The following is a 23,770-nucleotide window of genomic DNA, read 5'->3' as shown; positions in this document are numbered from 1 at the left end:
ACCTTTTGGTTTCTTCTAAGTGGCTGCTCTGGCTCTTTTCTTCTTCTAAGACCTAGTTCAGCATCACCTCTTCTGGGAAGTCTCCCCTAACCTGTCCAGCTATGGCTGGTCATGCCCAGCTATGCCCATGTCTGAGTTTTTATCACTTTTAGCACATTGTGTTATGGCTGATTGCCTCCTGGACTCTAAGTCCTACTGGGGCTGGGGACTGCCCTTTTCATCTTTGTATCCCCCCACCCTTGGTACTGGGCCTGCCCCAGGGTAGATACTTTGTGAAAGTTGGTCGTTTGTTACTGAGTGAGGTCCACTATAAAAATAAGTACTTCTACAGGCATTTCTTTGTTACATCTTCACTACACAAATCAAAGCCCAGCCTCTTGGTAATCTGTTGACAATCAAGTGGGATATAACAACACACATTAATATTGGTCTGCTTTGACAAACTTCACTCCTTTGACCTGAAAGTGAGTTGTTCAATGAATTATGGCACCTAAAGAAAACATTCTCCAGGAAACTGAGTCTACAGGTTTCTGGAGATTAGACTATTGATAAGATTGCCTTTTTTCTTGTAATTTACTAACATATTTGTAAACTGATGGAGAACCATGTCCTGTATGACTGTGATCTCTATCAGTTAGCCATTTGTTTTCTTTCCTTTGCTTTGTCCTTGGGCAGCCAGGAGTGCTTGAGGAACATCACACATATCCCATTACCTCCCCCAACTTCATGGTATATAGCGAGCCATTCTTCACAAAGCCAGTGCAGCTGTTCCTGCCCACAGGTCCTGTCCCCATGCTTTAATAAAATCACCTTTTTGCACCAAAAGAAAGAAAGAAAGAAAGAAGAAGGAAAGAAAGAAAGAAAGAAAGAAAGAAAGAAAGAAAAAACATTCTCGACCAAATGATAAATTGAAAGGAGATCTTCATTGGGAAATTTACTGTAAATGACACAAAACCAGATTTTAGAGGGAAAACCAGCTTCAAAACAAATTTCAAGGGAAGACCAAAAGCTTAAAAGTGATGGTTTTTGAGAAGCTTCTATCTTAGAGCCTGTCTATGCTAACCAAATGATTCATGGGATTATTGGGAGGAGAAAATCATGTAACAGATGCAGAAGTGCATTGAAAAGTCAAAGGTGCCATTCTAATGGAAGTCATTACCCAAAGAGTGGCTTGTAAGCTGTTTCTTCTGGATCCTGGTATAGCCTTAGCTACTTTGTGGACTTCAATTGGCAGAGACAGAGGGTAGAAAAGTGTCTTTGAAATGGATATTTCCCTGTTGTACTTTTAACATCTTTCACACCTGGTAACCTCCTCTGTGGCCCTACATGGGCCAGTTATTAAAGTGGGTGTGGCTTAGGGACCACAGTGGATCCTGAGAAAGACAGGGAAGAACAGATGAGCCACTCCTCACCTGTCCCCTTGTTCCTGCCACAGGTCCCTGCTCATCATATTTTCCTCCCTGCTTCTGCCCCCACTGAAGGTGCCTCTAATCCTGAACCTGCTCTGTGTTGTAATCTGTGTGAAATGGCCTCAGAAAAGCACTGAGGATATGGGGAGCCTGGGTGGCTCAGTCAGTTGAGCATCCGACTCTTGATTTCAGCTCAGTTTATGATCCGGGGTCATGGGATTGAGCCCTGAGTAGGGCTCTGTGCTGAGCGTGGAGCCTGCTTAAGATTCTCTCTCTCCCTCTTCCTCTGCCTCTCCCCCACTCCCTCCTTCTCTCTCTCTCTCTTACACACACATACACACACTCTCTCTCTCTCTCTCAAAAAAAATAAATTTAAAAATAAAAAAAAATAGGCACCACGGGGAGTTGAAGCAAAGACCTCCATTTTCTGTCTACAACCGCCTCTAATGCTAGTTATTTGGAAGAGCCATATTTTTACCCTCAGCACTCAACCCTTTCTGATGGGCTCAAGAGGATATCAGAGCTGATGGCTCATTTATACCTGTGGCCCATGGTGAATCATCAAGATCAAACCAACACCAGATTGTGCTTGACTTAGTGGTGCCATGGCCACTTCCCAAATGGAGATATGGATGACTCTGGTGTAAGACTTTAAGACTCTGCTTAATGAAACCAACATGGACCCTAAACTGGAAACTTCCATTTATCTCCCCAGGGTTCAAGATCTGGGACCATTTCTTAATCCAGGAAGCTGTCTAGGGTAGCAGTCCTGCTCACCCCATCTGCCTTTACTATTGTTTATGTATTTATCCATTGGTCTTTCTTCTTTGTATCTGCCTTCACCTCTTGGGTGTTTATAAATGTTGGTAGAATAAACTCACAAGAACACTATCTTACTTCTGAGTCCCTAGAACTACCTAGTACCTGGAGCATGGCAGGTGCTGTAAGAATGAATACTTGTTCAATGACAGGATAAATGAATCATGCTGTTGCTCTTTCCTGAAGCCTGTAGATATAGGAGGGAGGTGATCAGACATCCATGATTGGCACTGAATCTCACACTTCCTATAGGAGTTGAGGATGTATATAACATGAGTACTGGTTGTGATCCACAGGATCAATCTTAACAGAAAAATTAGCTGCCATGCTTTCGCAATGAAGACTAAAGACTTTACCAAGATCTATGAAAAACACCTCTCCCCTGCCCTTTGCCAGCCTATCGGGTGATGGCAGTGAGACCCCACTTACATTTCATTCCTGGCATTAGACTCCCATGCCTATCAAAGTTTCAGCCTTTCTAGCAGTGCTCTGGGGTTGTCTCAGGGACGGTTAACACAGAATCTGGGCCTTGCTCTGCTCCTGATCACTGAAACTGCTTGAGTGAAACACTGCTGCCATGGCAGCTGGCATGTTCCTGGACACCAATATCAGTGTCTCCAGGTGAACCCAGATTTGCTGGCCCTTGGGGCCCCAGAGTAACCATGCTGTATCCTTCTTCCCATTTTTGGCTCACACTGTCTAGGCTCTGAGGCAATGATGCTTGTCTTTCCATATGTCACAGAGGACTGGTGAGGACAGCTCTAACACCTGCTGCCTATGGCCACTCTCCTCACAGGCTAGACCTAAGCTCAGGTGCAGGGAGAAGGGCTTTGAGAGACCCTTGTCTGTCGACCCCCTCCCCTGCCTCTTCTGCTCTCAGGCTTCTTTCTCCAATGTAGATGGACCCCTGGAGTCTGCCTGCTTCTTGGTTCATCAGACATGGCTGGGCACCTGTTACATTTGTGTGAAGTGGTCTGGTGACTAATGTCAGGATAACCTGTTTCCGTAGGTCAACTAGTGTCTCAAACTAATTCCATGGGCATGCTTGGGGGTCATTATACCACTTCACTTTTTTTTTGGAAGGCAATTATCAGCTGGATGCTTAGCCCTGACTCTGGTTGCCAGGTAGATGTATATTAACTCATTCACTCATCTATTCAAGCGGCACCCATTTACTGAATGCCTGTTGTGAGCCAGCCACTATACTAAATGCAGAGACTAGTAAGATAAATCACACATGGTGCCTATTCTGGAGGGGTTCTTGGTCTTATTGGAGAGGGGACATAACCTCACTCTCCAGTTTCTGGTGGAGTTCAGCTAATTGCCAGTGGGAGGTAGAAGGGCAGAAAGAAAGGTGTTTCCCTGCTGGGTTGGGAATGTCTGTGTCCTTCCGCCAAAGGCCCTCAGCCCCTGCCAAGTGCTTTTCTCCCTCAACTTTCTGGGAGGTCTCTCCAGTGGCTCTGTTGGGTTATGGTTTTTATCCCCTCTCTTCCGTCATTTGTTTGTTTATTTATTTATTAAAAAAAATTTTTTTAATGTTTATTTATTTTTGAGAGAGAGTGAGACAGAGTGTGAGCAGGGAAGGGGCAGAGAGAGAGGGAGACACAGAAGCTGAAGCAGGCTCCAGGCTCTGAGCTGTCAGCACAGAGCCCGATGTGGGGCTCGAACCCACGAACCAGGAAATCATGACCTGAGCTGAAGTCAGAGGCTTAACCAACTGAGCCACCCAGGTGCCCATCTACTCCCTCCTTTAGACTTAGGGGTGGTAAGGGCTCCCTGCTGCTGCTAGCCCTGGGTTTTATTTTCTCTAACTTTTGTTGATTTCCTTTAACTCATTCCCTACCAAATCAAATTATCTTCAATTATACCATCTTGTAGGTGTACCAGGATCCTGGCCGATGCGGATTTCTAATTCATCTTTGTATCTGTAGGGGCTGGTACCTAGCAGATGCTCATTAAATGATTGTCAAATTGATAATAATATGATGTGATAAGGGCCATGTCAGTAGTTTTTATAAGACTTGCTCTGTGAACATCCAGCTTCCAGTCCTGACTCCAGAAAAATCTGCTTGGTTAGCATATTTGAAGACACAATGATAAATTAAAAAAATGTGACTTGTCTGTTTTGGGAAGTTGTGGGAGTTTTTGTAGAAGTGGGTGCCCTGTGATGCTAATTGTTAAAAGAATCAAAACCACAGCATTTCTGTCACTATTAGCAGCTTGTCTTCCTCCAGCTTCTTCTCCTTCTGAACAATTGTATTTTCCCAAATTTTGATGTGACGGGAAAACAAACTGAAGTGTAGGGGGAAAAAAAAGAGACATAAGGAAGCAGTAAGAAAAATGAAGGCTATTTCAGTCCAGCTGCTGTAGATGCCCCCTAAATTTTGGCTGCTGAGGCAGGGAGAACAGTGAGACTCTGCAATGCTCCCGCTCACAGCTCTGCTCCTCGGTGTCCCAGGTCCCAGGTGGGATGATGGTTCCAGTATGAGGATCAGGCCTGGTGGGCGGGAGAAGGGGAGTTGGAGGGAGTGGGGACTCACTAGGGAAAGAACAATGAAATCAGAGGGATGCCCAGTATTCAGAGTCCAACTCCAGATAGTTGGTGGTCCTGCTGATGGCAATCTGGAGACCCAAGCAAAGCCACCAATCAGGCTTTGTCCTCCAGAGGGCACAGAGACAACCCAGGGTGTGTGTGAGTAGTCTTGGAGGCAAGATGGAATCTCATTCAGTAGGGTGCTCCAAACACAAAGTAGGGCTGGTGCACAGTGGAGACTTCACATGTGGCAGTTGACTGCACAAATGGATCCCAGTTGTTCTGAACATGCATAAGCCCAGAAGCAAAGGAAGGCAGTGTCTGCAGGTTAACATGAGAAGGACAGAGGCAGCCAGAGTAGATGGCAGAATGCTGGTGGCAGTGAGGACCACAGGAGCTCACCAGCAGAGCTGCCTGATGGAGTCTTTGAAGGGGGCAGGGTCCCGATGCTTCCCAACCCTGGGCTTCCAGAGAGGGGGAAAGAAAGTTCTCTGCTACAGAAAAAGTTGTGGTTATCTATTCCTATATAACAAGCAATCTTAATGCTTAATGGCTTAAATCAATAACCATTTTATTAAACCTCACAGTTTCATGGGTCAGGACTTTGGGCAGGACTTGGCTAGGTGATTCTTCTTTTGCACCTGGCATTAATGGAGGCCACTTGATGGTACTCAGCAAGTGGATGAACTGAAATGGAAGGAGCAAGATGACTTAATTCATATGTCTGTGCTTGGTGGAAGTAGCTAGAAGGTTGGTTTAAGCTGAGACTGTTGACCAGAATACCCACATTTGGTCTTTTCAGCATGGTGGTCTTGGGCAACTTGGATTTCTCTCATGGTAGATGACCTCCCTAGTGAGAGCATTCCAGGAGACCAGGTGGACACTGCAAGGATTCTTACGATTCCTCCTTGAGATTTCCAGAACATCACTTTTGCTGCAGTCTATTGGTCAATCAAACCACCTTGAATAAAGACCAGCTTCTTCCTCTTGATTTTGGTGAGAACTGCTCTCTTGTTATTCTGTGTGTGTAGTTACACCTCATGCTGTGAAGCCTCTGAAAGTGGGTGCCTTTTAGAGTCTACTAGCTTGGGGCTGAAGCCTGACTCTGACACTTTTGGACCCCATGATCCAGGGTAAAACACTTAACCTCCCATAATCTGCAGGGATGATAATCTTCCATACTCTACAGGGCTGTGGAAGAGTTATAGCAGTGTCAGAAACACAGTAAGCATTCCAAAATGTTAGCTGCTGTTGTAATAGGCATTAGTGTTCAGTAGTCAGCTAACCCACTGGAAACATTCTTGAATAAATAGCTTTGCCCTTTGGGGGGAAAAATTCTTTTTTATTAAGTTTATTTATTTTGAGGGAGAGAGAAAGCATGAGCAGGGGAGGGGCAGAGAGAGATGGAGACAGAGAGAATCCCAAGATGCACTGATAGTGCAGAGCCTGATGCAGGGCTTGATCTCATGACCATGAGATCACAACCTGAGCCAAATTAGATGCTTAACCCATTGAGCCACCCAGAGACCCCTGGGGAAAAAGAATTCCTAATCTCTTGGAGGTACTCTCCATTTTCTCACCTGTAAAGTGGGTGCCCCAGGGTGCAAACATTCAATGCTGGTAAGTGTCCAGGGCCCTGGGGCTGGCCTTGCTCATGCCCAGTGGTTGAGGGGAAGGCAGAAGTGACAGAGGGCTTTTGCCTTCATGTGGTTGTGGAGCCTCTGGAGGAAGTACTGCATCCTGATTCCAGCAAGGGAGAGAGGGTTCTGACTTCCCCCCTTTTTCTTTCTTTCTTTCTTTCTTTCTTTCTTTCTTTCTTTCTTTCTTTTTTTTTTAATTATTTTTTTCTGGTGCAGAGATACATGAAACTCAAGTACAACTCCCACCCATGATGAGGTCCAGTTTTGACTTCGGTCTTGTGCTACAGGGCTTCTCTCTTATTGAGTTGTGGAGAAAGGCATATCCGAGAGAGCAGGCAAGAACTTCCCACGCCCAAGGTGTAACCCAGCCAACATGAGTCGCTCCGTGGGGAGTCAGAAGCTGCACCAGGTTGAGTTGTTGCCCAAAGAAAATGTTTATTTGCAGCAAATAAGGAGATCACTGCGAATAAGAGAGGGTGAATAGGTTCCTTATGTTCAGGGTTAGGATTACTAGATAGGAAAGACTTGTCATCTAGTAGAGAGCATGCACCTTAAGGAAACACGCCTTTACATACGTATATTTATGTAAATGAGGCTGAGGTTCCTCCCTGGGTGGAGATTTTAGTATTATAATGAGATAAAGGTAATGGGAGGTCATTCAGGAGGTCACTCTGAGCACGGTCCATCATGAGTGGGGGGGTGGTATTAGCTCAAAAGGTCTGGGTGTTCTGGGCCTGTGGGAGGCAGGTCTTGTGAGGGCAGTCATTGTCGCCATCACCTGAGGGGTGGTTTTGGGTTTCCTTTGCCTGAGTTAAGAGGAAAGCCAGAAAGAAGAGCTTAAGGAAAAAGATAAGACAAAGGTTAGTGAGTACAAGCAGGTGGGAAGTAAAGGTCAGGTCTTGGGGTCTAGCTGGTGACAAAGGGTCTCCAAGGCTGGCTCCTTCTCCCTTGAGAAGACTTGTGTTTCTCTTACCGGAAACAGGTGACCTCGGCCTTCCCTGCTTGTGAGCAGTGGCTACATTTCGAGTCTCTTCAACTCATCAGAAGGAAACAACTCCACTTGGCACTGCTGACAGCTGATTTTCCAAGTGTCCCGTCACTCAACCTCCTGACTTGACAGAAGTGCCACATTTGCTGTGGCATAGCTCACTTCTCCTTCGGTGGCATGTGATGATTTTGTTTCCCTGTGCTTGTTTCCTGAGGACCAGGCAGCAGGGGTCTCGTGTGCCAGGCCACGTGGGCTGACGGTTTGATCTAGAGTACCGTCTGCTCCCTCTGTCTTGTGTGTGACCGTGTGTCTCAGTGAGTTCAGGCAGCATAACAGAACCAGACTGGATGGCTTAGGAACGAACAGGTCTTCCTCACGGTTCTGAAAGCTGGAAGTCCAAGATCAGGGAGCCAGCATGGCTGGGTTCTGGTGAGGGCCCTCTGTCTGGTCTGGTTGACCAACCTCTCTTTGTATCCTTAGATGGCAGGAAAGGAGCTAGTGAGCTCTCCGGCCTCTTCTGAGGGCACTATCCCATCCATGAGAGCTCTACCTTCCACCCTAATTACCTCCCAAAGGCCTTTGCATCACACCGGGATAGGGTTTCAACATATAAATTTGAGGAGGGCGACACTGGTATCAGTCTTACTGCAGGCTGCCATAACTAAGCACCACCGACGGGGCCGCTTAAATAATAGAATTTTTCTTTCTCACATTCTGGAAGCTGGAAGTCTGAGATCAAGATGTCCACAGGGTTGGTTTCTTCTGAGGTTTCAGTTCTTGGCTTGTAGACACACCTTTACCCTGTGTCTTACTATTTTTTTAAAGAAAGTTCCATACCCAGCATGGAGCCCAACACAGGGCTTGAACTCACAGCCCTGAGATCAAGACCTGAGCTGAGATCAAGAGTCCGATGCTTAACCAAATGAGCCACTGAGGCACCCCTACCCTATGTCTTCACACAGTCTTCCTTCTGTGTATGGGTGTCCTAATCTCTTCTTACACAGACACCAATCACATTGGATTAGGGCCTACCCTAATGGTAAATGACCTCATTTTACCCCAATCACTCTTTAAAGACTATCTCCAAACACATATGTGGGGTTAGGACTTCCACATATGAATCTGGGTGGGGACACAACCCAGCCGGTAACAACGCATCCATGTGTGTGCCCGTTGTGTTTGTTCCTAGTAACAGCTTCCCTTTCTAGAATTCCTTCCCCATTTCCTATCTTGTCTAGAGAGACCCTCGGGTGTGGTGAGGGTGATCAGACATCCCCTTTTTATGTCTGATGTGCTGTGATAGCAACTAGTTTCCCCTTTCATCTTCAGTGACATGACTTTTGGACAACAAACAAATTCAGAGACCTGGCCCCTCTCCTGACTCCACAGTCATGCAGCCATGGGACCTGGGGCAACAAAAGTACTTGCTTTTCTAGTGTGGCCTTTCTATAAACCCGCAAATCAGCTTAGATGATCATGTAGATACCTTTCGCCTCTAACTGTGATTCACATTGTGTTATAGCAAGAAAGAAATATCTTTGATATTTATTGAATGGATTTCTTTGAATAAAGATGAAGTTTTATGTAAAAAAATGGGGCATCAGTTTAGATGTCAAATTATTAGAAAAATTTATGTATAAAAGCTATTTTTTTTGATCCTCTAAGAATGAAGACCTTCCCAAGAAAGCCTGGGAAAGTGGGTGCTGAGTAAGTTCACACACCTGAAGTCAGCCCAGATGACATTTTTCCTTGTGAGAGCTAAGCTTGCAAGGCAAAAGAGGGCAGAGAGGACTTTTTCCATTGTTATGGAACCAGGCTGGAACGCTGGCGGAAGAGCCAACTGGCACTCAGAGATCTTGGTAGATCGGAGATTTATGTAACACCGGTGGGCTCAGAGGAGACCGTTTCTCCAAAGATCTGAGCCCTGAGCACAAGCATGGGAGACAAAAAATAGTCTATTACTTCCGCATTCAGCATTAGTAGTAATTTGGCACAAGGCAAGCAGGGCAGGAAGAAGAATCCGGAAGAGGGGTCTCTAAGCTAGAAACTAGAGTTTGTGTTAGTCTTGTAGGCCATCTTATGGTGCATAACTTTATTTATTTTCCCAACACCATGAATTCATTGTTGAAATTGGGCATTGATCCCCATTTTCAATCTCTAATTTCAAAGTATTGCTTGTGTTGTAAACAAACAGTCCCCAAAAAGAGTTGCTTGTGGGAAGCTCTCCCCACCACTCCCAACTTAATACCTAACCTAACTGCAGTTTCAGCCTCTCCCAGGAGTGGAATTTTAAGCCAATCAATCTGGAATTTCCTAATGAGCATTAGTGAAGGAATTTGCATGATAAGACCTCCTGCTTCCTCCCCCTCTCCCAACTAAGGAAAGGTGACCTTGCCTAAAATAATCCTTATTTTCTTTTGCTGATAACTTCCTTGCCCCACTATCCTTCTTATAAAAACCTTCTATTTTGCACAGCTTCCAGGAGCATCTCTTTACTTGCTAGATGGGGTGCTTGCTACCTGATTTCTAGAGGCCACCTTGAGGCAACAAGGCTTTGGCACTGGAAACCTGAGCCAAGGCAAAAGGCCCACAGTGAGGGAGCCTGAGGCAAACAGGCTCATTAAGCGACCCACCTGGAAATAGCCATAGTCCCTTACAGACCAGTTACAACCACACACAGTTTATAAGATTACTAAAAAGCAGAAAAGTCCTTACATTCCATGACTGAGCACTCCACCCCATAACTCTGGCCCTTACCACTGCTTCCTGGCAGATGGTCTCTCTTTTACTATCCTACCCGCTGCCCCCTTGCAAATGTATTCAATAAACTTCTCTTTTGTTCTGCCTTGGGGGGATTCTTTCCCCACCTGTACCGCCAGCCCTGACCTGATCAGGGTGCTCCACATGATTTATGATAGTAATGATGTGGGGCCTGGAGCTAATGGCCAAGAAAGAATTCCTGAGATTTTTTTTTTGGTGCCAAAAGGTGCCTTTATTTATTTTATTTTTTTAAAAAATCTTTTAATTTATTTTTTGAGAGAGAGAGAGAGAGACAGCGTGTGAGCAGGGGAGGGGCAGAGAGAGAGGGAGACACAGAATCCAAAGTAGGCTCCAGGCTCTGAGCTGTCAGCACAGAGCCCAATGCAGGGCTCAAATTCATGAACCATGAGATCATGACCTGAGTGGAAGTTGGATGATCTATGACTGAGCCACCCGGGTCCCCCTTTTATTATAGCGTGGGCTCAGGACCTGTGGGCAGAAAGAACTGCATTTCAGTTAGTGGGGGTTAGGGATAGCAGAGGTCTCTAAGGAATTTGTGCATGTGAGAAGCAAGGTCTCCAGGACCTTGAAGGGCTAGCTGCTAAGACAAGATTATTTACTACCGTCTAGTAAAACATCAGTCACGAGACCCTTCAGATGTATGTTTGACAGATGATTGCTAACATATGTCTTGGGGGGGTGTTTTCGGCTCTCAGAGGGAAGTAACACCAATGAGAGCAAAGCTGTAGTGGTAAAACATTAAAGGAAGTCCTTGAGGGAGCTTCAGAAGAGTTAGAGTCTGTATGCCTCAGGGAATCTGCCTGGAGGCGACAATCCACAGCCCTGTCCAGTCTTTGGTCTTTTTTCTCCCACCAATAATAATAATAAATAATAAAGCCTATTAAATCTTCAAATTTAGTCAGTTGAACTTTTGTTTTTTTAACACTTGGTTAATGCAAAATAATCTAATCCCATTGGCAGAACATTCTTTTGTGTCCCCCAAACCTTTTCCAGGCTGCTCTCTTTCCTCCTGATCAGTTCGTGCTCATTAAACACCACTAAGCGGCAGATGTGGGGCCAGGTACCAGAGACACGGGAGTGAACGAGGCAGAATCCCGCAGAGTGCTGCATGCAGTGCAGGCTGCAGATGATGCCACCTGCACTCACAAGTTCATCGCCGAATGTGTGCGGGGGCACTGTGGCAATACATAGACGTTGATCTGACCCAGCTCTGAAAGGCACTCCCAGGAGGCTATCTGAGCCCTGTTGGGTAAAGCTGCAAGTTCTGGCTCTCCACTGGGCCTGCACTGCTTAGATCCCTGTCTGGGAGGGGCTCTGTGCCTCGCTGCTCCTGGACACCCCGCCCTGTGCTGCGCTGGGTGGGCGGGGCTGCCATTTTCTCTGTGGTTTGGTCAGACGTAGGAAAGTTGCCCTCTAAGCTTCTGTTTTGCTAGATTGTCCATTTCCTGGTTCTTTGGCAAGAGAGATGGTTTTTGTTGAGGCTCTTTCACCCTTTTTTCCCTGTGCCTGTTAATATATCCTGATTGCTGTCTTCTCCAGTCTGGGGTATTTCCAAGTTTGGGGTATATGAAGCCAAAAGAAAACCCAGAGAACTTACCAATTCATTTGTTGTTCCTTGACTCTCAAGGTCCCTTGCCAGTCTACTTTTTCTTCACCTTTCAGAACCTTCCTATTTTTGTTTTATGTGTCAGATCCAGGGGTTAGATGTCCTTTGGGGGAGGGATAGGGAAAAAATGGACTATCTTCCTGGAAGCAGAAATGCATGTTTCTAAGGACTAGGCATAGACATGGCTTACTTTGTTTCTGATGACATTCCCCTGCAGAGCCTCTGTCTCATGGTCCTTCTGGATGTGGGTGAAAGTGAGTTTCACCACTTCCAGGCCTGCCCATAAGACATCTACACAATACCCACCCCCACAATGCATGATAAAAACAGGACCAGTATTGAAGGTGTTGGCATTGTATGCTGGAAAGAGTCTAGATCCTTCCACTTGGAGAGTTCCCTGACTTTCTTTACTGTGCAAAGTAGGCAAGAAATAAGCCTGTATTGCATTGAGCTACTGAGATTTTAGGACTGTTACAGCAGCTAATATTTATGTAGACCAGTGCACCATGTCCCTTCTCTTTTCTTCACTTTCTCCCCTAATGAGACTGGACCTCAAGGTTCATCTATGCAATGTTTATCATGTTACTTCCCCACCTTGTCTTTCTGCCTCACAAATCCCAAACTGTTCACTCTCTATCACTGCACCTGTACATTTCCCTGTCTTATTCTGGGGTGACTGAGTGCTACCGGGGGCAATTCAGTGATGGTGCCAGTTAGCACCACCCTCTCAGTCTCAATTAACTGGGCTCTCAGCAGCCCTTAGCAATCCTTAGACATGCTCCTGGTCGGCTCCCTCTCCGTTTTCTCTAGCCACTATCCCAACACTTTCCTCTCATTCTCTATTTCCCATTTCAGCTCCTTGCTTCTCCTTAGAGTGGAAAAAAACCTTCAGAGAGGTATAAGCTTCCTCAGCCTTCTGTCCTCTCATTTAATAAGCTTCTCTAATGCTTCCTCTCTTTTCTTTCTTTTTTAAAAATTTATTTATTTATTTATTTATTTATTTATTTATAAATTTACATCCAAGTTAGTTAGCATATAGTGCAACAATGATTTTAGGAGTAGATTCCTTAGTGCCCCTTCTCCATTTAGCCCATCCCCCCTTCTATAACCCTTCCAGTAACCCTCTGTTTGTTCTCTATATTTAAGAGTCTCTTATGTTTTGTCCCCCTCCCTGTTTTTATATTATTTTTGCTTCCCTTCCCTTATGTTCATCTGTTTTGTATCTTAAAGTCCTCATATGAGTGAAGTCATATGATATTTGTCTTTCTCTGACTGACTTATTTCGCTTAGCATAATACTCTCTGGTTCAATCCACATAATTGCAAATGGTAAGATTTCATTCTTTTTGATTGCCTAGTAATACTCCATAGTATATATACCATATCTTCTTTATCCATTCATCTGTCGATGGACATTTGGACTCTTTCCATACTTTGGCTATTGTTGATAGTGCTGCTATAAACATTGGGGTGCATGTGCCTCTTTGAAGTAACACACCTGTATCCCTTGGATAAATACCTAATAGTGCAGTTGCTGGGTCATAGGATAGTTCTATTTTTAATTTTTTGAGGAACTTCCATACTGTTTCCCAGAGTGGCTACACCCAGTTTACATTCCCACCAGCAGTGCAAAAGAGATCCTCTTTCCCTGCATCCTTGCCAACGCTATCATTGCCTGAGTGGTTATTGTTAGCCATTCTGGCAGGTGTAAGGTGGTATCTCATTGTGGTTTTGGTTTGTATTTCCCTGATGATGAATGACATTGAGCATTTTTTCATGTGTCGGTTCGCCATCTGGATGTCTTCTTTGGAGAAGTATCTATTCAGGTCTTTTGCCTGTTTCTTCACTGGATTATTTGGGTTTTTTATTTGATTTTTTTTTTTTTTTTTGGCGTTGAGTTTGATAAGTTCTATATAGATTTTGGAAACTAACCATTTATCAGATATGTCATTTGCAAATATTTTCTCCCATTCTGTTGGTTGCCTTTTAGTTTTGCTGATTGTTTCCTTTGCTGTGCAGAAAATTTTTATTTTGATGAGGTCCCAATGGTTCATTTTTGCTTTTGTTTCCCTTGCCTCTGGAGACATGTTGAGTAAGAAGTTGCTGTGGCTGGGGTCAAAGAGGTTTTTTCCTGATTTCCCCTCTAGGATTTTGATGGCTTCCTGTCTTATGTTATGTCTTTCATCCATTTTGAGTTTATTTTTGTGGATGGTGTAAGAAAGTGGTCCAGGTTCATTTTTCTGCATGTTGCCGTCCAGTTTTCCCAGCACCATTTGCTGAAGAGACTGTCTTTATTCCATTGGATATTCTTTCCTGCTTTGTCAAAGATCAGTTGTCCATACATTTGTGGGTCCATTTCTGGGTTCTCTATTCTGTTCCATTGGTCTGTCTGCTTTTGTGCCAGTACCATACTGTCTTGATGATTACAGCTTTGTAATACATCTTGAAGTCCAGGATTGTGATGCCTCCAGCTTTGGTTTTCTTTTTCAAGATTGCTTTGGCTATTTGGGGTCTTTTCTGGTTCTATATAAATTTTAGGATTGTTTATTCTAGTTCTGTGAAGAATGCTGGTATTATTTTGATAGGGATTGCTTCCTTTCTTTTCTATAACCCAATTTCCCCTTCTTTCCTCTAGTCCAGAGAGACATTACCTTCTATATCTCGAAGTATGTAAGTTTCCTAGGGCTGTTGTAATGAAGTATCTTCAACTGAGTGGCTTAAACAGTAGAAATCTATTGGCTCACAGTACTGGAGGACAAAAGTCCAAGATCCAGGTGTCATCAGAGTTGGCTCTTTCTGAGGGTTTCTGGTGGTTTGTTGGCAATCTTTGGCATTCCTGATCTCTGCTTTGTTTTCATGTGGTGTTCTCCCTGGATTCATCTTGGGGTTCAGATTTCCCCTCAGCTCTTTTCTCCAACACTTGCTTCTCCATCTGTGTCTGTAGCCTAATGAATTGTACCAGCCTCTGCCAAAGACAGAAAAATATTATCAATTGCATTTGTGAAGTGCCCAGCCATCAAATACTGGGTATTCTGCCACATCTCTTCCAGCTGTGCTCTCTATGCTACACCAGGGATAGTCATGATCTGCTTAGGAAGTTGCAAGGAATCCCAACGGTTTTCCTCCTTCCACTCTTATGGTTTTCTACTCCTTCCTCCATGCCCTCCTTTCCAGACGCAGCTCTTGCTTTTTTTGATGTACAGTTCTTTTGTGTGTGTGTTTGTTGTGATAAAATATACACATAATATCTATCGTCTTTACCATTTTAAGTGTACAGTTCAGTGGCATTAAATATATTCACATGGGGTGCCTGGGTGGCTCAGTCGGTTGAGTGTCCGACTTCAGCTCAAGTCATGATCTCACGGTTCGTGGCTTTGAGCCCCAAGTCGGGTGCTGTGCTGACAGCTCAGAGCCTGGAGCCTGCTTCAGATTTTGTGTCTCCCTCTCTCTCTGCCCCTCCCCTGCTCTCTCTCTCTCAAAAATAAACATTAAAAAAAAATATTCACATGGTTGTGCAGCCCTCACCACAGTCCACCTCCAGAATTCTTTCATCTTGTGAAACTGGAACTCTGTCTCTATTAAATTTATCTCCCCGTTCTCCTCCCCCTGTCCCAGCCCCTGGCACCCACCATTCTGCTTTCTGTCTCTATGATTATGACTATTCTAAGTACCACATGTAAGTGGAATCATACAGTATTTGCCTTTTCGTGACTGGCTTATTTCATGCAGTGTAATGTCTTTGGGGTTCATCCATGTGTAACATAGTATAGCATTTCTTTCCTTTCCAAGGCTGGATAATTCCATTGTATATATATGCCACGTTTTGTTTATCCATTCATCTGTCAATGGACACTTGGGTTCCTTCCACATTTTGTCTGTTGTGACTAATGCTACTGTGGACATGCTACTCTTTGAAACTCTGCTTTCAGTTCTTTTGGGTATATGCCCAGAACTGGAATCACTGAATCATATGGTAATTCAATTTTTGATTTTTTGAGGAATCACCAAACTGTTTTCCACAGTGATTGTATCATTTGACATCTCCACCAACAGTGCACCAGGGTTCCACTTTTTCCACATCCTCATCAATGCTTGTTTTCTGTTTTTTTAGATAGTAGCCATCCTAATGGGTGTGAGGTGGTGTCTTGTGGCTTCGATTTGCATTTCCCTAATGATTGTGATGTTGAGCACCTTTTTATGTGCTACTGGTCAATTAAATATCTTTGGAGAAATGTCTATTCAAGTCCTCTGTTTTTCTGCTTTTGTTTTTGTTTTGAATTAGGTTGTTTGCTTTTTGTTGTTGAGTTGTAGGCGTTTTCTCTATATTCTAGATATTAATCCCTTTGAGACATATGATTTGCAAATATTTTGGTTTTGTGTGTGTGTGTGTGTGTGTGTGTGTCTCTCTCTCTCTCTCTCTCTCTCTCTTTTTTTTTTTTTTTTTGCTGCAGCTTTGCTGGAACACGGGGCCCTTCCTAAGTGTGCTAGTTGGGTAATCCTAGCTGAGCGTAGGTGTGGGTGGGGGCTATGATGAAAATGCCACTGCCACAGCACCCCACCCTCCGTTGATGCTCAGGGTGTCCCTGGAGTGGACAGAGCTGACAGTGGAAGTTGGTGACTCAAGGGTGAGGTACAGCAATGGGGCCAACAGCCCTGGGGCCTTGTTTAGAAGGCAGAATGTAGACTTGAGAAGGATGAAGACAGAACCACCTGCTGAAGCCTGAGAGAGAGGAAGAGCAGAGTGGAGGGAGGGAAGGGAGAAGAAGTGAGGAAGAAAGGAGGTAAGGCAGCCTGCTTGCTGCCTCTTCCGTCTTTGTGAGTAATGATAATTTTGCATTCTAAGGGAGGTTCCCTGTCACTCTCACTTGCTCTAACTGAGCTGAGAGTTTTCCTGAACTCCAGGGAGTCGGTGAGGTAGCAGCACTTACTTTGGACAACACTAAGATCTACCTTGAGTTGACTGGCAGGGGAGGGAGGAGCTTGTAGGAATGAGTGATTCAGTTCAGCCAGGGGTAAGGGGTAAGTCAAGAGTCCAGCTGAATGAAGTGGTCGTTCCTTCAACAAACTCAGTATGTGCTTTGCATCACTGAGGTAACACAAGGTGAGAGAAAGAGCACCTGATCAGAGTTGTAGGGTTCTGGGTTCTGGGTTGGCTTTACATCTGATCACACAGGCTGGCCTTGTTCAAATCCCTTAACTTTTGGGCTTTGGTTTCTTCAACCCTAACTTGAAAGGATTGGCCTACATCAGTCAGTAGGCTATGATGAATTACTAGGTTAAAACATCAGGGGCACCTGGGTGGCCCAGCAGGTTAAGCATCCAACTCTTGATTTCGGCTCAGGTCACGATTTCACAGTGCATAGAATTGAACACCTCCTCCACACTCTCTTTCTCAAAATAAATAAACCTTTAAAAATTGGAATAGAATAGAAAACATCTTAGTGCACAGTATTATTTTTTGAGACTTTTGTTTCAGACATAAATATGGGTGGTAATTCTGGGCTGAAATGTAACACTTATTTCTTATTGTGGGTTTTAGGTGAAAACTTTTTTAAAATATTTATTTATTTTGAGAGAAAGAGAGAGTGCGCACGTGCAAATGGGGGAGGGCCAGAGAGAGGGAGAGAAAGAATCCAAAGCAGGCTCAACACTGTCAGTGCAGAGGGGACTGCAGTACAGACGAGACTCAATCTCATGAATCATGAGATCACAATCTGAGCCAGTATTGAGTCTGATGCTCAACTGACTGAGCCACCCAGGTGCCCTCAGGCGAAAACTTTTAAGAGCACCGGAGAGGTAGATGAAGTTCCTTTCCAGCAACCACATTTTTGTATTTCTAGCTTAGTTATCAAATACCCCAAGTACATAATATTTTTAAACAACTTTTCTCCTCATCTGTGCACACACACACACACACACACACACACACAGATTTTTCCAGGGATCTTCCTTATTTTTCATTTTGAGAAATTAAAAAGAGATGTGATCGCAAGGGTAGGAGTGGAAGGCGGAACAAACAAAGAGAAGCAAGTACTTGGCACTGAGTTTCTGGAGGACTGTGGGGTCCAGTGCACCTTTCCTCCTGTAGATACGGTGGAGTAGCGATCCACTGAGGCCAGAAGATGTGTCTTTCCAGTGCCTTCCTGCTCCTCTGCCTTCCGGGTGAGTGCGCCTTGAGGCAGGGGCATGTCCCGTGGAGCTGGAGATGACGAGGAGGAAGAGAATCTACAGAGACAGATCCATATAGGAGGTGTGGAAGGCTGGGAAAATCTTCCTGGAAGATTCAAAGTTTTGTTCTACTTATTTGATTCTCCCACCTATCCTCCCTTGAGAATGGAGAAGGGAAATATTATCCTCTGGGTAATCACCCACTTGACTTTTCCTGACTTGGGGCATGACCCCTATTTGCCAGTGGTTCTTCTTTGTGTAGAATCATGTGTTGCCCTTGTCAGGGAGAGAAAGGGGTTGACTTAAGGCTAGTCAGCACATGGCTTCAGACTCTCCCAGCTCTTATTGACTTTCCTCTGTGTCTCTGCTCCCACTTAACTCCTGGGGTAGAGGGGAAGCATCCTGTACCCCTCATACCCCCACAACCTGGGGAACACCAGATTACCCACTGTGGGGTCCTCACTCAGAAGCAGAGTGTTCCAGCTTTAGTCCTGTAACTTGAGAGAAACTCCCTCTCTCTCCCTTCTGTCCTCTGTGTTCAGATTCCAAATCCCACTCTTTGTAATGCTGTGTTAACATGAGGATTATTGAAGCCCGGACATGACATGGGATAGTCAGAGATGAGTCCTGCCAGAGGTGGCTTCAAGGATTAAACCCATTAACCCATTAACACATGTAAAGAGCATGGAACAGTGCCTGCTCCTTCCTAAACTCTGAATCAATACTTGCTATTATAATGAGGACAGTGCTGGATCCTTGCTCAACTTTCTCTCACTCCCCCTCTTAAAGGAGGAGAGCCAGGTTGGGCCTATAACAGAGTGAAAAATCACCCAAGAGAAATGATTCAGACTAATATCACCTCCAGAGACTCAAGAAGGTCAAAATGGCTTGGTGGGGGCTGGGGGAGGGGAGAGGTGAGTGTGGAAGGAGGATTTGAGAGATGAGTATGTGTGTTATGTGGAGGGAAGTTGATTTGCCATAGAGGAAAGATTTTTTCTGGTCTGCTAGAAAAGCAGGAGAAAATTCATCTTGCTCACAGATCTGAGGGGAACACAGCTGCCCATGTAGGCATGTGTTTGTGCAACTAGGCATGTTTCCTGTAGAGGGGTGAGCATGGGAGGATGTGGGGGGCACCCAGGGATGGGGAATGGTGTCTCTGTTCATTGAAGGTCACTGCAAGTTGGTGAACAGGGGCCAGGAGCTACAGGATGCACTGGATAAGGTGTGGGGGTTTGTGTTTTTCAGGCTATTTCACTCTGAGCATTCCCAGGATCTTAAAAGGCACAATGGGAGGAACATTGGTGATGGAGTGCCGGTACAATGTGGGAGAGGAGGGTCACAGGAAGTTCTGGTGCCGAGGGCCCAACTGGACAGACTGTGTCCGAGTCATTGAAACAGAACAGATGGCAGGGCAAGAGGTGAGGCGTGGCCGAGTAACCCTTCGAGACAACCCCAGAGAGCACCTTTTCCATGTGATCACGGAGGACCTGGAGGAAGGAGATGCAGACACTTACTGGTGCGGGGTGGACAGGGCCACAAGTGTCCCCCAGTCCCCGGTGGCTGTGACTATTTTTCCAGGTAATCCCTTCCCACACCCTTTGCCTGCATAGGTTGAGGTCATGGGTGCCCAGTCTCTCTTGCTGAGGAGCGAAAGGAGGCTCCAGCCAAGGCCCATGTCTGGCTACCCAGGGGGACAGGAATGCACCTGCGTGTAGGCACAGGCATCTGTAAAAGCCTGTGTCCGTGCCTACATGTAAGTGTGACTGGTGAAATAAGTCGGGTTGCATCTTGAGCCCTGGAGTCAGAAAGCTGTGTTCAAGTCTCAGCTGTGCCACTTGTGGGCTGTGTGACTTGGGCAAGTTACTTAACTGGTTTGTGCCTCAGTTTCCCCATTAGTAAAACTGGAGAACAATAGTGTTGCTGTACAGTGATTGAGAGCATTGAATGAGTTGGTAGGGGTGAAGCGCTGATCACAGTGGCTGGTAGTTAGTTAGGACTTACAAGATGGTAGCCATTGGTACTATCATCCAGGCCAAACCAAAGTTGCAACACTCACATCTCCAGGTTCTGGCAGGGAAAAGTGGCTTTATTTATGGGCTTTAGGGGGTCCCCTTGTTTCTCTCCCTCAGTTATTGAAACATTATTGTCTTCCTATTATGGACCTAGTCTGGTGATGTCGGGGGGAGACGGGGAAAGCAGACAGATTCAGTCTTCACAGCCCGGTGGGCTTGCAGGGAGTTGTAGATGTTGACCTTGGAGTGGAGATGAGGAAGGACAGGAACAGAGAACAGGGGAGCTTGGGAACAGTGGTGGGGCAGGGGAAGCCCATCCTTTACGGACATGCAGCCACTCACTATACAGATGGTGACAGGTACAATGTAAGTGTGTGGGGGGGGCTAGTGAGATAGGGATTAAATGGTGTTTGAGTGGGGAGGGGCTACCTTGGGTACAAGGCCCCCAGGAGGGCTCCCTCCCAAGGAGGTAGCACGTGAGCTGGGTCATGGCCCCCCTGCCCTATGGCTCTGCTGGGGACCCCAGCCCTGGTGTCCTGCTTCTTCTTAGCCCAGCATGAACACAACTATGTAGTTACAGCTCCCTCACTCGGGTCCCCACTCAGAAGGGGGCACATGAAAATCTACACCAGCATTTTTTCCATGCTTTTATTTTATGCCATATACCTGCTCTGTGTGTGGGGGTGAGGGAAAGAGGGAGGGTCTGGGTCCTGCCCTCTGGAGTTTTCAGAGTCCCCACAGTGATGAGAATGTGCTGGAGCTTCACCGGAAGGCCTCTTGTGGGGTTTCTTGGAGGGCTGGCTGAGGTCCCTGAAAGACCCCTCCTTCCAGCATCCCCTGCCTGTGCCTGGGATGTCTTGGTGTCAGATGGGGCTGGGTACCCCCCCCCCCGAGAAGTAATATGGGGTTCTCCTGCCTGGTCTTGGCACCTCCCCCAGGACACTTCTCCTCTCTGTGTAACCACAGCGTCCCTTGAAGATGGGGAGACGTGCAGTGTTATGATGACTGAAGACTTTGAGCCATTGGGAGGTTGGGGCAGAGAGTGACTTGTGACTTGCTCTGTAGGCTCAGCGACAGTATCAATGATGACCACTGAGGCATTGGCCAGCATGGGAACCCCAGCTCTGACCAGTCACATGGCCAGCCCTGGCCTTCCTGCCTGGTAAGAAAAGCCATGTCCCTGCAGGAGGGTCCCACTATCCTGGCTTTATAGTTTCCTGGTGGGGATGCAAGCTTGGGGTTCCCCTGGCTTTGGTGTGACACCTTAGTACTTGCTGCAGGTCCCAAGGAGGGCCAGGGCCCCTGTACCTGGCCTCTGCTTTGGTTCTCTGCTCTGTCTCCTTCCCCGTCTCTAAGTGTGAGGGTGTTAGTAGCCAGTGTTTGGGTTCCCATTGAAGCTCTACTTTTTATTAACAGGGTGATGACACTGGGCAAGTCGCTTAACCTCTGCATGTCTCAGTTGCCCCATCTGTAAAATGAGGATGATTTGGGGCACCTGGGTGGCTTAGTCGGTTAAGTGTCTGACTTTTGACTTCGGCTCAGGTCATGATCTCACAATTCATGAGATCGAGCCCCTTGTCAGGCTCTGCGCTGACAGTGTGGAACTTGCTTGGGATTCTCTCTCTCCTTCTCTCTCCGCCCCTTCCCTGCTCTCTCTCTCTCTCTCTTAAAATAACCAAATAAACATGAAAAAAACAAAATGAGGGCGATTCTAGTGACTATGGTTGTTCTTGTTATTTGTGGTTGTTTTATGCCAAAAACTAGTAAAAAAATATAATCATTTATGATGTTCATGGATTCTGTGAGTCAAACATTTGGACAGGATACAACACGGAAATTTGTCTCTGCCCCAGGATGTCTGGAACCTCAGCTGGAATCCCATATGTGGCCTCTGCATGTGGTCTGGGCTTCCTTACAATATGGTGGCTGGGTCCATGAGCAAGTGTTCCAAGACAGCCAGGTGGGCCCTGTCTCCTTCTCCTGACCTATTCTCAGAAATCATACATTGCTTCTATGTTCTGTAGTCAAAGCAATCACCAGTCCATCCAGCTTCAAAGGGATGAGAAATAGATTCCACCTCTTGATAGAGAAGAGTCAGGCTTCTGGAAGAGCATGTGGGACTAGAAATATTGCTGTGACCATTTTTGGAAAATACAACCTGCCACAGACATGATAACAGAACAGCCTTACAGAGTCCCTGTGAAGAATACATTAAGGGAATAGGGTGAAGCATGGAGCCAGGGCTCCCCACATAGTAAGCCATTCTCCCTTTTCTCTCTTCTGTCTCTCTGTCCTGGGGAACATCTTATCAGAACCAGCGTGGCAGGGGGGGCGCTGATGATGGTCCATGACTTGTGTGCTGGGTTCAGAGTCCAAAGGTGGGGTGCAAAGTGGCCTCTCACTAATGCACTGTAGTCACTTTCTTCTGACCCTATTTCCTCCACCAGGCCCTTCCTGTTCTTTGCCAGCTTCCTATTCCTGGTCTTGCTGAAAGTCAGCCTCTTCCTGAGCTTCAGTTATGCTGCCATTTGGTTGGCCTGGCTTCAGCGTCACCTCTGAGGACGATGGTCTGCCCAGCCCAGTGTAACTGCAGCTCACTCCCCAGTGACTCCCTGTCTGGTGACACAGTTCCTGGCCTCTCTGCTCCAAACTCAGCCTGGACCCATCCCTGGGATGTGAAGCCAGAAATGAATCAGCCCCAGCAGAGACTTTTGTGCCTGGGCATTGAGTCATCTTTGCCGGATACTTTCCTGGGCTGGTCTGACAGCAGACACCAGGACTCCATGTGAGGACATGGGCTGTGGACTGAGATGGATGTGTGTTCAAACTTCAGTGTTTACAACATGACCCAGTAGAGGTTTTCGATGGCTCTCATCCTCTGTTTCTTGGATTTGTATATAACTGATATAATACATGGAGGACATTGGCCGTGTAGGAGCTTCCACATGGAGCTGCCATGGCAATTGCTGGTTTGGGTCCAGGGCACAGGGAGGAGGGTAAGCAGTTAAGGGACCTGGGAGGAGCAAGCCAGGCCTCCTGCGACTTCTGCTTGACTCTGGGCACAATGTGGGCAGGTGGTTAGCCCCCAGAGGTCTCACCCACATCTGTCTGTGCCAAATATGCATTCAGCAAAGGGGAGAAGGGGATGAAGAATGTGGGTCTTGCTTTAAATGGCAGCTGAAAGCACCATCCCTATGTGCAGCAGGTTCTAGGAAGAAGATTTTCTTGTGACAAGCTGCAAACAGAGCTGCTTTGGGGCAGTGAGTGTCCAGGCACGAGGGGGCCTGACCCGGCTCTAGCCTGAACCCCTCCCCACTCCTTCTCTCTCTTTGTCCCTCTGTCCTCCATCCTCAGTGGCCTCTGTCCTGAGGAGGAGTTCCTTTCTCTTTCCTTAAGGTTCAGCCCTTATGCCCAGGGTACAGAAATCACATCTTATCTGCTATTCTTTTTGATACTCCTCTCCCCTGGATTTGTGTGATTTACAGAAGAATCCCACATGCCTTCTATGCCTTCATCCAAGGTGTTGCTAAAAATACTGAACAGGTGGGGCGCCTGGGTGGCTCAGTCGGTTGAGCGTCCGACTTCGGTTCAGGTCATGATCTCGCGGTCCGTGAGTTCAAGCCCCGTGTCGGGCTCTGTGCTGACAGCTCAGAGCCTGGAGCCTGTTTCAGATTCTGTGTCTCCCTCTCTCTCTGACCCTCCCCCGTTCATGCTCTGTCTCTCTCTGTTTCAAAAATAAAATAAACGTTAAAAAAAATTAAAAAAAAGTACTGAACAGGTGACCTCCCAGGTGAAACCTTTGGTCATCTGACTGC

At 46.2% G+C, this 23,770-nt stretch overlaps 1 protein-coding gene and 1 long non-coding RNA gene across 5 annotated transcripts in view; one reads left to right on the top strand and one right to left on the bottom strand.

Moving 5' to 3' along the window:
* Positions 1-22,797, top strand: part of LOC132687364 (CMRF35-like molecule 6) — a 41,685-nt gene extending 18,888 nt beyond the window's left edge. Inside the window, exons 1-4 of one of the 2 annotated variants that reach the window (XM_060645486.3) lie at positions 17,825-17,937; positions 19,189-19,521; positions 21,021-21,117; positions 22,403-22,797. In XM_060645486.3, the coding sequence (XP_060501469.1) occupies positions 17,898-17,937; positions 19,189-19,521; positions 21,021-21,117; positions 22,403-22,514 (582 nt within the window). In that variant the 5' untranslated portion in view covers positions 17,825-17,897 and the 3' untranslated portion in view covers positions 22,515-22,797. Of the gene's footprint in view, positions 1-17,824; positions 17,938-19,188; positions 19,522-21,020; positions 21,118-22,402 lie in introns of those variants that run through there. The other variant, XM_060645482.3, reaches the window with a different exon arrangement.
* Positions 13,013-23,770, bottom strand: part of LOC132687366 (uncharacterized) — a 22,747-nt gene continuing 11,989 nt past the window's right edge. The window contains exons 4-5 of one of the 3 annotated variants that reach the window (XR_014136031.1): positions 17,810-17,974; positions 13,013-14,740 (exon numbers count right to left, since the gene is read on the bottom strand). This is a non-coding gene — a long non-coding RNA (uncharacterized LOC132687366). Of the gene's footprint in view, positions 14,741-16,158; positions 17,975-23,770 lie in introns of those variants that run through there. The other 2 variants (XR_014136030.1, XR_014136029.1) reach the window with 2 other exon arrangements.

This window comes from Panthera onca, chromosome E1 (genome assembly GCF_046562875.1).
Source record: "Panthera onca isolate mPanOnc1 chromosome E1, mPanOnc1 haplotype 2, whole genome shotgun sequence".
NCBI classification, from domain to species: domain Eukaryota; kingdom Metazoa; phylum Chordata; class Mammalia; order Carnivora; family Felidae; genus Panthera; species Panthera onca.
Note: the sequence above shows the minus strand (reverse complement) of the source record. Positions and strands in the feature narration are given on the sequence as shown.